At 39.7% G+C, this 13,723-nt stretch overlaps 1 protein-coding gene across 6 annotated transcripts in view; it reads left to right on the top strand.

Moving 5' to 3' along the window:
* LOC124262260 (epidermal growth factor receptor kinase substrate 8-like) overlaps positions 1-13,723 on the top strand; it is a 50,750-nt gene that overhangs the window by 11,824 nt on the left and 25,203 nt on the right. For 3 of the 6 annotated variants that reach the window (XM_046696747.1, XM_046696745.1, XM_046696744.1), the window contains exons 6-14: positions 94-185; positions 1,045-1,177; positions 3,266-3,354; positions 4,015-4,253; positions 4,754-4,937; positions 7,552-7,709; positions 9,101-9,193; positions 10,206-10,281; positions 11,615-11,722. In XM_046696747.1, coding sequence (XP_046552703.1) covers positions 94-185; positions 1,045-1,177; positions 3,266-3,354; positions 4,015-4,253; positions 4,754-4,937; positions 7,552-7,709; positions 9,101-9,193; positions 10,206-10,281; positions 11,615-11,722 — 1,172 coding nt within the window. The remainder of the gene's footprint in view (positions 1-93; positions 186-1,044; positions 1,178-3,265; positions 3,355-4,014; positions 4,254-4,753; positions 4,938-7,551; positions 7,710-9,100; positions 9,194-10,205; positions 10,282-11,614; positions 11,723-13,723) is intronic. The other 3 variants (XM_046696749.1, XM_046696746.1, XM_046696748.1) reach the window with 3 other exon arrangements.

Genomic DNA, 13,723 nt, shown 5'->3' with positions numbered 1-13,723 from the left:
CTTAAAGATGATATTAGGTTCTTTAGATTGGAAGAATACTTGTGGAGTGTATAAGATTTCATGTGTTTAGTTATAATTGATTTCTTCTTTCAGAGCAGTATCCTGGTCCTGGTCACCGACGCGCTGGCAACCACATTCCATTCGTTCAGGATGGTGGACAGAACGAAGTCCTAGAGAAAGATGTGGTAAGGAGGGTAGAATCTTCAACTACTACGATCCTAGGATGAAGTAGGGGCGGTGGGGTAAGCCTAGTGGTTAAAGCGTTTGCCCGTCACACCGAAGACCCGGGTTCGATTCCCAACATGGGTACAATGTGTGAAGCCTATGTCTGGTGTCCCCTGCCGTGATATTGCTGGAATATTGCTAAAGCGGCGTAAAACAAAACTCACTCACTATTATGAAATCTAGTGTGCTAAGTTCTTTTAACTGGTATAATTGCTCGATTGTTCAACTGTATGTGGCTATAACACTGTCAAAGGGAGATTACAAACTGATGTTTTTCAATTGTTTAATATCTATGCTTAGTATTGTCAAGGAACGGATTTGTTACTGTGGTTTTTTATGCTTATAAGCAATATTATAGCGTTATGATGATGTGGATGCCTTACATTTTACCTATGTGTGGTGTATCCGATGGTGTAGGTCGATGCTCATGCTGTTGATCACTGGATTGTCTGGTCAAGAGCCAGATATATACAGACAGCAACCATTTAGCTAAAATGTTGCTGGGTGAAGTATTAAACATTAAACAAAACCTATGTGTGGAATCAAACCCAGGCCTTTGGCTTGATGATCAAACACTTTAACAACCAGACTACCTCACTGCTCCTTAGAGTAGAAGAGTCAGTGTCAAAGTTGACTTAGTGAGTGTTTGCTCAACGAACTGAAGACGTAGGTGTGAAGCTCATTTGGACACGCGCACCCTACTGGTGGCAGCCAGTTCAAACTTTGACGAATGATGTTAGTTTGATTTGGCCAAAAGTTTAATTTTTTCATTTGTGTATCTAATACCTCAAGTGTATTGACTGTGTTTCCCTATTTCAGCAATTGCTGAATCACTGTTTTGATGACATCGAGCGGTTCGTGGCTCGACTACAGCAAGCGGCCGAAGCATACAAGGAGTTAGAACGTAGGAAACGAGAGCGAGGCAACCGGGCACGCAAAAGACAGAGCGGAGGTGAGCTACCACTAACTAGAAATGTCATGACTGGTGAACATGGTTGGTGGACTCATTTGTCAGAGGTGTATTTCAAAACAAGTGTTATTTGTCAAAATAGGTTTAAAAGTTGTATGGGTTTGGATGAATGGATGGATACATACCCCTGTGTTGCACTCACGTGAAACCGTCCAGTGAGGTGTTCTGTTTCGTATCTTCAACAGTAATTATTGCAATCATCAAGCGTCGATGTGGTAATCATTGTTGCCGTCATCATCAGAGCAGTGCTGTAGTGTAGTGGTTAAGGCATTTGCTCATCATTCTGAAGGCCAGGGTGCCGTTGTACAAAACAACCTAAGCACTAACACTACCTTAAGTATATGATAAGGTATGGGGGGCCGTGGGATAGCCTAGTGGATAAAGCATTGGCTCGTCACGCCGAAGACCCGGGTTCGATTCCCCACATGGGCACATTGTGTTAAGCCCATTTCTGGTGTCCCCCGCCATGATATTGCTGGAATATTGCTAAAAGCGGCGTAAAACTAAACTCAGTCAGTGATAAGGTATGGAAGTTACGTCACCTTATCGCTAAGATCGCTTTGTACAACAGCACCCAGGTTTGATCCCAGATGATGTCATCATCATCATCATCATCATCATCATCATTATCCACAAAACACGCTCATTAATAAGGCTGTGTCAATGGGTATATGTGAGTTCATCTTATGAAGTCAGGCCCTAAACATACGCATGTTTTAGTAATACCTATATGAGGTGTAAGACAGTACTTTGTATTCATTGATCCGTGAAGATCCGGGGTAGAATAGGTCTTCAGCAACCCATGCTTGCCACAAAAGGCGACTGTGCTTGTCGTAAAAGGCAACTAACGGGATCGGGTGGTCAGGCTCGCTGGCTTGGTTGACACATGTCATCGGTTCCCAATTGCGCAGATCGATGCTCATGCTGTTGATCACTGGATTGTCTGGTGCAGACTCGATTATTTACAGACCGCCGCCATATAGCTGGAATATTGCTGAGTGCGGCGTAAAACTAAACTCACTCACTCATCCACAAAGCACGCTAATTACTAAGGCTGTGTCAATGGGTATATGTGAGTTCATCTTATGAAGACAGGCCCTAAACATACACATGTTTTAGTAATACCTAAATGAGGTGTAAGACAGTACTTTGTATTCATTGTTTCAGTGACACTCTCCCTTACTTACATTGTTATATATTAATGCTTCGCTGGATACATAGACAGAAACCAGGGTTTGTATGGTGACCTCGACCTCCCTTCCACTGCTGTTACATGTGGAATGTTAATAGTTAGACATTGCATGGAAAACTAAGTTCCATCAGTATTTTGAATGTATTTCTTCTGTTTAACTTGTCCCATTTGATTTTATGTGTATTTATTTCAGACAAAATTAATTGTAATGATTTGCTTGAATGTAAGCATGCTTCCTTGACAATGTAATGAATTGTGTCTCATATCTTGCCATATTCTCACTTAAAACTGCCAATTAATTTTTTTTTTGTGCTCAGTGTTGCAATCACGTATTTATTACAGTTTGAGATAAAGATTTTTTGTCAACACTAAATATTCATTTCATTTTCCTTCCCCGATGTCCACCACCAACTGAGATATAAGAGTTTTGTGTGCACACGTATTTCACCAAGCTCCACATGTGTTGTCCTTTCCTTAATGAGCCCCGTGACGATCCGGGTTAGAATTGATCTTCAGTAACCCATGCTTGTCGTAAGTGGCGACTAGTGGGATCGGGTGGTCAGGCTCGCTGACTTGGTTGGCACATGTCATCGGTTCCCAACTGCATAAATCGATGCTCATGCTGTTGATCACTGGATTGTCTGATATAGCTTGAATATTGCTGAGTGCTGCGTTCAACAACCAACAACTAAATTTCAGGGTTTTCATGTAATAGTATTCAGATGCAGAGAGCATCACCTTTGACAAAATATATTGATAGCCTCATCTTCTGTGCATGGACTTTCACTAAAAACACTTTAACTACGTTCCCAAGTTTGTTGATCAAGACATTATATGTAGAGAGTATTGTGTTCTAACATTGTTCTACTTTGTTCCAGATGGTATGTTGAGTCACAGAGCCAGACCGCCCCCTGCCAGTGATTTTATTGATATTTTCCAAAAGTTCAAGTTTTCATTCAACCTCCTGGTAAGTTAATTCACTCTGTCCCTGTGTTGCTGAAAGCATTTCATTGATTGTCAAACCTGGATAAAAGTTCACTTGAAATATGAATAAGAATCTTTCCCTCTGTCACCTAACATTACTGTTAATTTGTTAGGAATCATGTCATTTTAGTTTGAAGATCCAAAAGCAGGTCCAGGATTTTGAAAAATGGATCTTGTGGTGCTAGTAATACCTAAGTCTGATAAAGGTGTTGCTTGTCACATACACTCTGGATCCATCAGCAAGATCTGTCTGAGCTATGTTCTTGATGACACCTTGGTAATGGTAATATGGTGCCATTGTTAAAAAGTCTGGAGTCCCAAGAGCCAAGGCCAGTTCATGAACCAATGATGGCACTACAACAGCTAAAACTTCAGGACCCAGTTGCACAAAACTTTCTTAGCAGGTCATTGCAACTCGCATACTTAAACATAGGCTTACAATAGTCGAACAGCGAAGATACCATTCTTCAATGAGGCCCTATATAGTAAGATGGTAGCAAGGCTGTGATCTGGCAGACCAGAAACACTGTTTCTCTATTGACAGCAAGTATACGTTGTCCAGGCGATATAGTGTGAACGATAACAATGTTATGCCACTAAATATGCTGTTTCTGTCTTTCTACTATGAGTTATATCTCCACAGGCCAAGTTAAAGGCACACATCCATGACCCGAATGCCCCGGAATTGGTTCACTTCCTGTTTACACCTTTAAGTCTGATCTACGAAGCCAGTCGTGACCCTTTCCACGGCAACCGGGACCTGGCCGACCAGGCCATATCTCCAGTCCTCAACAATGAAGCAAAACAACTGTTGCTCAACTGCCTGACGTCCAAGGAGATTGAGCTGTGGCAGGCGCTGGGACCGAAATGGACAGCTAGCAGGTCAGATATTACTACCATAACCCACCGTGGTTTAGATTTGAACCCTAGAAACAGGGCCAGGCGTATCAGCAAGTTGATCAGGTGGTCAGACCTGATAGTGTCATCGTACCAACATGTCTATTAATAACACACAATGTGTGAAGCCCATTTCTGGTGTTCCCCACCGTGATATTGCTGGAATACTGCTAAAAGCGGCGAAAAAAACCCATCACTTACTCACTCACTCACTCACTCTATCAATAACAGGGGCGATGGGGTAGCCTAGTGGTTAAAGCGTTCGCTCATCACGCTGAAGGCCTGGGTCGATTTCCCCCCACCTTGATATTGCTGGAATATTGCTAAAACCCAACTCGCTCACTCTATCAGTAACAGACCACCAGTATTTGTCACAATTATTCATTCTCACTATTAAATGTTATTTATGTTATTTTTTAATTTATTTTTTATATCTATTTTATAATGTATATTATAGTTACATATATTTGTTATATCTCTTTCAGAGATGAGTGGAGAGGCTACACGCCCCCTTTTAACCCAGTGTTCTATGATGGCTGGCGACCATCGTCGAGCGTGATCGAGGATTCTCCTCCCCTTCCTCCCCCTCAGGTACCATTAGAGGCGGCGGTTCTTGCCCACCACAACCAAATCATGAACCACACGCATGAGTCGGATACTAGGCCAATGGTAATATTATTTAACCCTTCCTCTCAGGAGCATTTCACGAAATGGTTGTTCAGGTTAAGAAATTCATAGATTTTTAAAAATTATCACGTCACACTTTTGATATTTCATAATGTTGTTTTCATGTTTGTGTTCAATTTTTTTTCAAAACATATTGTTTTCTTTGAAATATAAGCGATTTATTGTATATAAACATTGATTGATTCATTAAAATATATACTTGTTTGTCTTAAAGTTCTTTTGAAATTAAATGTGTATAAATGACATAGTTCGTGAAATGATCCAATGGGTTTATGAAATGATTGCAAATTTCATTATATTTTCTTCAAAACATTTTGATTTCATTTTTTGAAAATCTTTTAATCAGATTTGATTAGAAATTATTTGTGAAAATGATGGATTTCATAACATCTGCGGTCCAGATTTAAGAATAATTTCAGAAACCCAGAGTCTAACCCCACTCTTTCACTGTTCTGCAGCAGCAGCAGCCTTGTGATTATGTGTTTACCTTGTTGGTAACTGTATGTTTAAAATGTATGCCATGGCCTGCATGCTCTTATGATTTGCTGGAGAGTGTCCCAAGAAATCCCAGATTTTATCACTTTACAGTTTACTGAGATATATACTGAGAGAAACAAACAAGGGATCACGTGAAACCACAAGTGTTCCTTTATTCTTTTCTATTATTCTTCACAAGCTCTGTATCGCACTGTGGGTGAGAATACATAGAGGAACACTGCGATGAAGTGGTGTTCCCTTATTTGTTTCTCTCAGTATATACTGATTTCAATTCAGTAGTAAAACCATTGTATTGACTCCCATAGTAATCCTGTCATTGAAATTATGCTTGAACTTTGGTTTCATTTCAAGGTTGCATGTCTATAGCCCAAGTAGATCTTGTAAATATGTTGGTGTCATGTTAAAGTTACAAATCTTATTTGACATAGCACTTCTGACATGTTATTTATCGACTTGTTCTTTTTTCCAAATAAATACATGTTGCCAAACAAACATCATAAATAATTCAGCTGATCCCGTTCTTTTTGAAGAACTTCTATTTAAACCCTTCCGGTACTGTGTTCTGTTATTAATGACTCTTTTGCAAATTTTCATAAGAATTGCAGGAATGGTTTAACCCAGCACGCTGAATGTATGATTATAATTATGTAACTTAATATTATATCTTTAGTGCAAAGTATATTCAGTTGTGTATATAGAAGGCAGTAGAAGAGTGTGTATTCTTCCAATTGTTTTTACACACGTGTGTGAAGTCATGCTTCTATCATTCATGACCCTGGCCATCTCATTAAAATTGCATTTTTGTTCTTGATGGAATTAAATGTGACTCTGACGTCATCCCTATTCCAGTCATGTCAGAACAAACTCATCCGACCAGGCAGAGCTTACCAGATCAGAAAAACAACAGTCGGAATGTGATTTCTAATCGCACAACCTCAAAATGGCTCACATATTGGCTGTTCAGCTGATTCCATTGAAATCATTTATCTCGTGGGACACTTTAAAAAATAGCAGATTGTCCATAGTCCATGGCAGGTTCCGCCATACAGTCTTTGACATCTATTAGACTGTTTTCAAATTCTGAATCAAGATTTTTCAAAGTGTAATCTGGAATCTGAAGCTGCTAGCATGAAACTTGAACTGTAAAGATTGGCTTATGTCAACTTCTAGATAGTTATTTCATTGGTTATTCCAAGTTTGCAGAAGGTTGTTCTGGAACAAGATGCCCTCAGACTTTATTGATCAGTATGAGAACAAAGATTTGAATTTAATGAGATTGTGATCCTCGAAAACATTGTATTGGTGCCATGGTCAAGTCTAGATGTTATACAGCATATATCTCAACACACTGTATCATACAAGCGGTAAATATACATTATATACCATATGCCTCTGTATTAACAATATTACATACTGTATCCACTGTGTAGGCATTGTTAATACAATGTATGTAATCCTGTAACATTGTGTAAACCTGTGCTGTGGTAGTAACACACACTCTGGTAACATGTGCCACTCGTATTCTCTCACATTACCATAGACCAGGGCCTGTTTCACAAAGCGATGTAAGCGCTACAACTGTCATAACTCTATGTTAAAGTATAGGAGATACGATAGTCGTAGTGCTCTGATCACTTTGTAACGTGGCCCTGCAGTATCAACTCACAGTCATGCTGCCCGCACTAAGGACATTAACACACACTGTATCTAACTTAAGAATCAATGTATTGGCTTGCAAGGTTGAGATTGGTAGGAATTGGAAATTCCAAGAATATTGGAATACCCAAAGCCAATTGTAAGCATCTTGATCAGGGATTTGCACTTCTCTACGATATACTTGATTGGTTTTTCATGAATTGAGAATTTAGAAAAATTACCTTTAAGGAATTTATGTAATAGTTATGTACAAAGATTAGTGATCAAGTAAGAAATCTCCTTAAAATGTTAATTCTTTTACATCTGTGAAGTACAATCTGACAGGTGTTCAAAAACTTAGGAGAGAGTCACAATGTGAGCTAAGGACTAGGGAATACTTGTAGCTATTACAGATTCTGATTGATGTCAAATGGAAATTTTCATGTTGAATTTATTCTTCTAGCAGCCTTCCTACCCCCCAGAGGATGATTACCAGCGTAGATTTGAACCACCACGCCCGTCGCCACGCCCACCGAGCCCGCGGCCGCCGAGTCCCCCAAGGCATGCTATTCAGAGTACTTCAGCTGTATACCCAGAATACGTAGAACAGCCCCAAGAGAGGTTGGATATAAATCCAGAGGATCTACTTGAGTGTGCCTGGTTTGGCTTGCCCTGCTTGTAGTCTACTTGCCCAGAGCTACCTGTGTTGGGTATCATAGAAACCTGCTTTATCCATCATTAATGCTTTTTTGATAATTAAGGCCATAGTAATTTAGTTGTAGGAATGGTGCTTCTGAAGAAAGTTTTTTAGTTTTTAAAATTTAAAGAGCTTTCATAGAATGTCAAACTTCTTCCTTTGTATTTAATAATAATATTATTTTAATAATAATATTTCATAAGTATTCATTGGATCTCAGTGACTTTTGGCAATTGTTTAAGCAAGGGGAAAGCAGAAAGGTACTATTCAAAGTGCATGGTTTGACATTTAAATTTATTTTGGTAATTTGGGTTTGCATGTGCTTACTTTAATTGCAAAGCTGTTTTCAACCACAATCCAATGGGATTTTACAAACTGGATTTTTCTTCCAGTACTAATTCTCCCCCTCATGAGGGATCCTCCCTACACGCACGACCCCCACCAACACTGGGAAATGTCCACTCAATATTTAGAAAAGATCCCTTTTCTCCATGTTGAATCCTCTCCTTGTGCTGTCTACATCTGGTCCCGCAAGAGTTGTCTTTCCTGACTTGTTGCAGTTGCTTGCTTCAGCTTGTAGCAGTGAAATTGTTTTTGATCCAGTGATTCACGTATAGACTCATGAACTCTGTTGTCCTAGATTTTCATATTTTAAAAACCCAGTAGAGTAGCCCAATGGTTTAAGTGTTCACTTCTCATACCAAAGTTTGGATTTCTCGTACTCTTATAATGTATGAACCATGCATTATAGAAGTTTTTATTTCTCTTTTCATTGTGGCAATGAAACGAGCAACAACAGTAACTCGGAAAGGATGTAGTTATTTTCAGATTTGATCTTAAAATGTACTAACTCTTACGTTTGCTGTGATATGGTACTCATCTTTGATGTTTATTTTTTGTTAACACTAACCTGTGGTTTAAAAGTTTGCAGTGGATTTCCAGCATAACCTACAGAACGTTAGATTATTTGTTTTATTATTGAATATAATTATTATTTTTATAAAATGATGTAATATATAAAAAACGTCACTGCTCCGTGAGATACAGTGACTATGTTGAAGCTGTCTTCCAAGCAGCTGTCGAACATATGTGATGTTCGACTCTTATAATGTTTTGATTATTTTAATGTTGAGTAAAGTCAAATCCATTATCGCTGTTTAATTGTAGTGAATAGTGAAACCTTTAATAGTTATTCTATCATATTCTATATACTTGATGTAAATAATCTTTGGTTTCATATTACATGTAAAATGATTAGATCTGTTTTTAGAATATATTTACTTTTTATGGTAACGCTGATTGTGGTTGTTCCTAGAAATCGTCCCGAAATGAGACGTCAGTCTCCTACGTCAACACGAGATGAAGAGAACGCAGCCTACTTGGACGAACTGAGGAGGGGTGGTCATCAGTAAGTGTCCTCAGTCCTGCTGGAGAAACCCCCTTTCATAAGGGCCATATATCTCTTTTTACTATATTTTTATCCAAGCTGCCGTATACCCGTGAAGATGCGGGTTAGAATTGGTCTTCAGTAACCATATTTGTTGTATGAGGCAACTAACAGGATCAGGTGGTCAGGCTCACTTACTTGGTTTACACATGTTATCGTATCCCAATTGCGTAGATTGGTGCTCATGATGTTGATCACTGAATTGTCTGGTCCAGACTCCATTATTTACAGACCGCCGCCATATAGCGGGAATGTTGCTGGGTGAGGCGTAAAACAACAGCCAAACCAAGCTGCAGGATGTTTTCTGTGTCATATTGTTGGGATATCGTTTATTACTTTAGATTTGAATTCTTTTTATTAGTATTTTCATGCTCTAGGATCATTGTAAATGATGTTGTGTAGAGAGTTAGTGAGTTGGGTTTAATGTTGTTTTGAGTGAGTGAGTTTAGTTTTATGCTGCAATCAGCAATATTCCATCGATATGGCAGTGGTCTGTAAATAATCGAGTCTGGACCAGACAATCCAGTTATCACCAGCATGAACATCGATCAATGCAACTGGTATACGATGACATGTGTCAACCAAGTCAACAAGCCTGATCACCCGATCCTGTTATTCGCCTCTTACGACAAGCATGGGATGCTTAAGACCTATTCTAAACTGGACCTTCACGGGTAAATGCTGCTTTGAACGATATTCCAGTCATATCATCATATGTCAGCTTATTGTTGGAGGAAAGCCCACCTTGTTTGTGGCGATGCTACTACTTGACTTGAAATAAAAAGGGTTACTACAGCAAAACCAAACTAACATCAACACAGTTGACCATGAGAAGTTTCAGTTTAAAAGTAGAGAACACCGTCTCTTTGGGCCTAATAAGGTACTTTTATGTACAATAGAATATGCAGCTGAACAGCATGTTCTTTTAAATCAGTTTATTGATGACAATTAATTGAAATGTTTTCGATTGTAGAGTGTACGAAGCACTTCATGAAAGAAAGGGCAAAAATCAAAAAGAAATCTCAGTGAACAAAGGAGACATCTTGCAGGTGAGTGCCCAGTTGCTGTCACAGGATGAACTGAATATATGCCAGCTCTCCATTGAATGCCAACCAACCCAGCTTCCCTTGTCACTACATGTTAGCCCCAGCACCCCTGTTATCCCCCAGGTCAACACATCTCCTTGTGACCATGTCATTCCGCAGCACCCCCATAGTATATCCCTCACCACCAAATGTTACTCCCCACCACCCCTTGTTATTCCCCACCACCCTTGTTATTCCCCACCACCCCTTGTTATTCCCCACCACCCCTTGTTATTCCCCACCACCCCCTTGTTATTCCCCCACCACCCCTGTTATTCCCCACCACCCCCTGTTATTCCCCCCACCACCCCCTTGTTATTCCCCACCACCCCCTGTTACACCCCCCCACCCCCCCTTGTTATTCCCCACCACCCCTTGTTATTCCCCACCTCTTGTTATTCCCCACCACCCTGTTATTCCCCACCACCCCTTGTTATCCCCCACCACCCCTTGTTATTCCCCACCTCCCCTTGTTATTCCCCACCACCCCTTGTTATTCCCCCACCACCCCTGTTATTCCCCACCACCCTTGTTATTCCCACCACCCTTTGTTATCCCCACCACCCCCCACCACCCCTTTGTTATTCCCCACCACCCCTTGTTATTCCCCACCACCCCTTTGTTATTCCCCACCACCCCTTGTTATCCCCCCACCACCCCTTTGTTATTCCCCACCACCCCTTGTTACCACCCCTTGTTTCCCCACCACCCCTTGTTATCCCCACCACCCTTGTTATTCCCCACCACATCCCCTTGTTATTCCCCACCACCCCTGTTGTCCCCACCACCCTTGTTATTCCCCACCACCCTTGTTATCCCCCACCACCCTTGTTATCCCCACCACCCCTTGTTATTCCCCACCACCCCTTGTTATTCCCCACCACCCCTTGTTATTCCCCCCACCACCCCTTGTTACCACCCCCCACCACCCCTTGTTATCCCCCCACCACCCCTTTGTTATCCCCACCCCCTTTGTTATCCCCCACCACCCCATGTTATCCCCAAGCACCCCATTGTATCTCTCAGGTCAACATCTGTCCAAGCAACCTTACTTTCCTGTTTAACGAGACTCTCAGAATATTCAAAAAAAATTTACATGTCTAAATAATCCAGCCCAGACCTCACTATCCAGTGTCCTGTCGCTGTTTCATCCATATATATGGATTCCCTAATTGCTAAGACCTGATCAGTGAGATTCCAGATTACATATGGTAATTTGCGCCACTGGCTTGTTTGCTGCAATTTGATGTAAATCCCTGTGTACAAAAGTCCCAAACATGTTTTCTGTGTGCTTCAGGTGGTGGACAGCAGCAGGAAGTGGTGGAAAGTGCGCAACTACAAGGGGGAAATGGGTTATGCCCCTTACACTATACTGTCAGAGATCAAGGACTTGGGATATGGAACGGTTAGTCGGTCATGAAACTAGCTACGTTATGTTTCCATTTCATTAAACACTGGCATCTGTGAAAAAGATTGGAAAAACCAAATACACAAATCGAATTAAATACAATTGGAATAGAATTTGGACTGTTTACGACCTGTATATTTTTCAATGCTTCAGTTCTAAATGCCTCTCATTTTGTAGGTGATTATTTTCAGTCATAAGTATTTAGTTTCCAAGCTTAATGCCCTAAAATTTACTCTATGTACCGCTTTAATGTACCAATTTATTAACAGAATTTTTGACGTGTGATGTGTAGACTCTGGGTGTTCTTGTGTTCTACATCTTCTATGAAGTATTTTTTTGTTGGGCTTTGTTCTGGAAACCTTCATGACGGCATTGGTGACTCAGATTTATCCTCTGAAGATAGCAACAGCATGAACATCAAAGACATTTAGATAATATCTTTACTGTGGAATTTCGTGTACATGCAATGCAGAAGAAGTATTCCTGTGCTCTTATTTAAGACATCCAATCCCCAGAGCCTTCTTAGCTCTTTACAGTTATTGTACATCATGGCTGTAGTTTGGAAGATACAAAAAAAACTTAATTAAAAAAAAGAAATTGATTTTCTCTTTTATGTAGAATAAATAAAATCTTTATTATGGAAATCAAATCAAATGACAAGGTTTCAATAAAATCAGTCGAACAATTGCTGGATCTTCTGTCTGGTATTTGGCAAATAAATATCAGTAAGGAAATATGTAAAAATAGATACTTTTTCTTTTATTGTCACAAATCTTTGAAATTTCTGTAGATAGCTGCAAAAATTCAAGAATAGAATAGCATACTGCTAAAACAAGTTAAGGAATGCCTGATTGTTTTTGTATGACCAGAGTTAAGCTGTTACACCATAATAGATAAATTTTAGTTGGAGGACAAAAGTCAATTTTATGTCTGACAGATTAACCACTATCATGTGAAAATATTTGGTGTTCAGGCCCCTGTTCCTCAAAGCGATCGTAGCGCTACGACTGTCGTAAGTCTATGTTAAAGTATGGGAGTTACGATCATCTTAGGGTTACGATCGCTTTGAGGAACGGAGCCCTGGACTTCTCCCGATTTGGATATATTGTATCAAGATAATACTTCGCTCATATTTAAAACAACATGAAGCTGAAAGTTTGCTTGAACGTATTTGAATTTAGAGTTATTTTGTGAGCATCAATAACAATAAATGTTTTACTTTCTTTCAGTGCAATACTGATTTAGTAAAAGTTGACGTACATACTTAAATAGGACAAAGGTACAGGGTATTTGTGTTGAGGCATGTCCGCTTCAATGCATGATTATTGCATCGTATATGTATGGACGTAAATATTGTGAATGAAAGAAAATGTACACTAATGTTTGCAGAATCTCGATACTGCATGCCTACATTGTTGTTCTTGACTATCTGCAGAGAATGAATCTTGTTTCTTCTTTCTTTCAGTAAATAGTGCATAACGTGACTGTCGTGACTATTTTGTGACTATCATTGTACTCTTTGTGTGTTGACTTATGACCTTAATATATGCAAGACGTGCAATATGCCCGAATATATATAGGATCATTCCTTGTGAGTTTTGACTGCATTTGGATTGGAATCACATCATAGTGACTATGACTTTCAGATAAACGTTTCAGCATCTTTCTACAATTTCACAAAAACCTTCAGGAATTGAACATATATAGTCTGTTTGGCTCAAAAGCGACCGATGAATTGCAATCTAACTCGAAAACTAATAAACATATAATACTCAATGAAACGCTGATCATAATCAAAACATCAGACCTACTCTGTGATTTGTTTGCAGAATTTATGTCCTAAAAATAAAAAAGTTGTTTAACAAACTATCATTAAAATATCGACACAATTCACTATTTGTTACGAAGGACGAGTGCAGAGAAAGGGACAGCCAGGTGTGCGAGAAAGGATGGAGACGGCACAGCACAAGTTAATGAATCAATAATGTTGTCGGCACT

The sequence above is a fragment of the Haliotis rubra genome, unplaced genomic scaffold (assembly GCF_003918875.1).
Source record: "Haliotis rubra isolate DU_JTF1 unplaced genomic scaffold, ASM391887v1 Scf83, whole genome shotgun sequence".
In the NCBI taxonomy this organism is placed as follows: Eukaryota; Metazoa; Mollusca; class Gastropoda; order Lepetellida; family Haliotidae; genus Haliotis; species Haliotis rubra.
The sequence above is the reverse complement of the archived record's forward strand: the minus strand, read 5'-3'. Positions and strand labels throughout refer to the sequence as shown.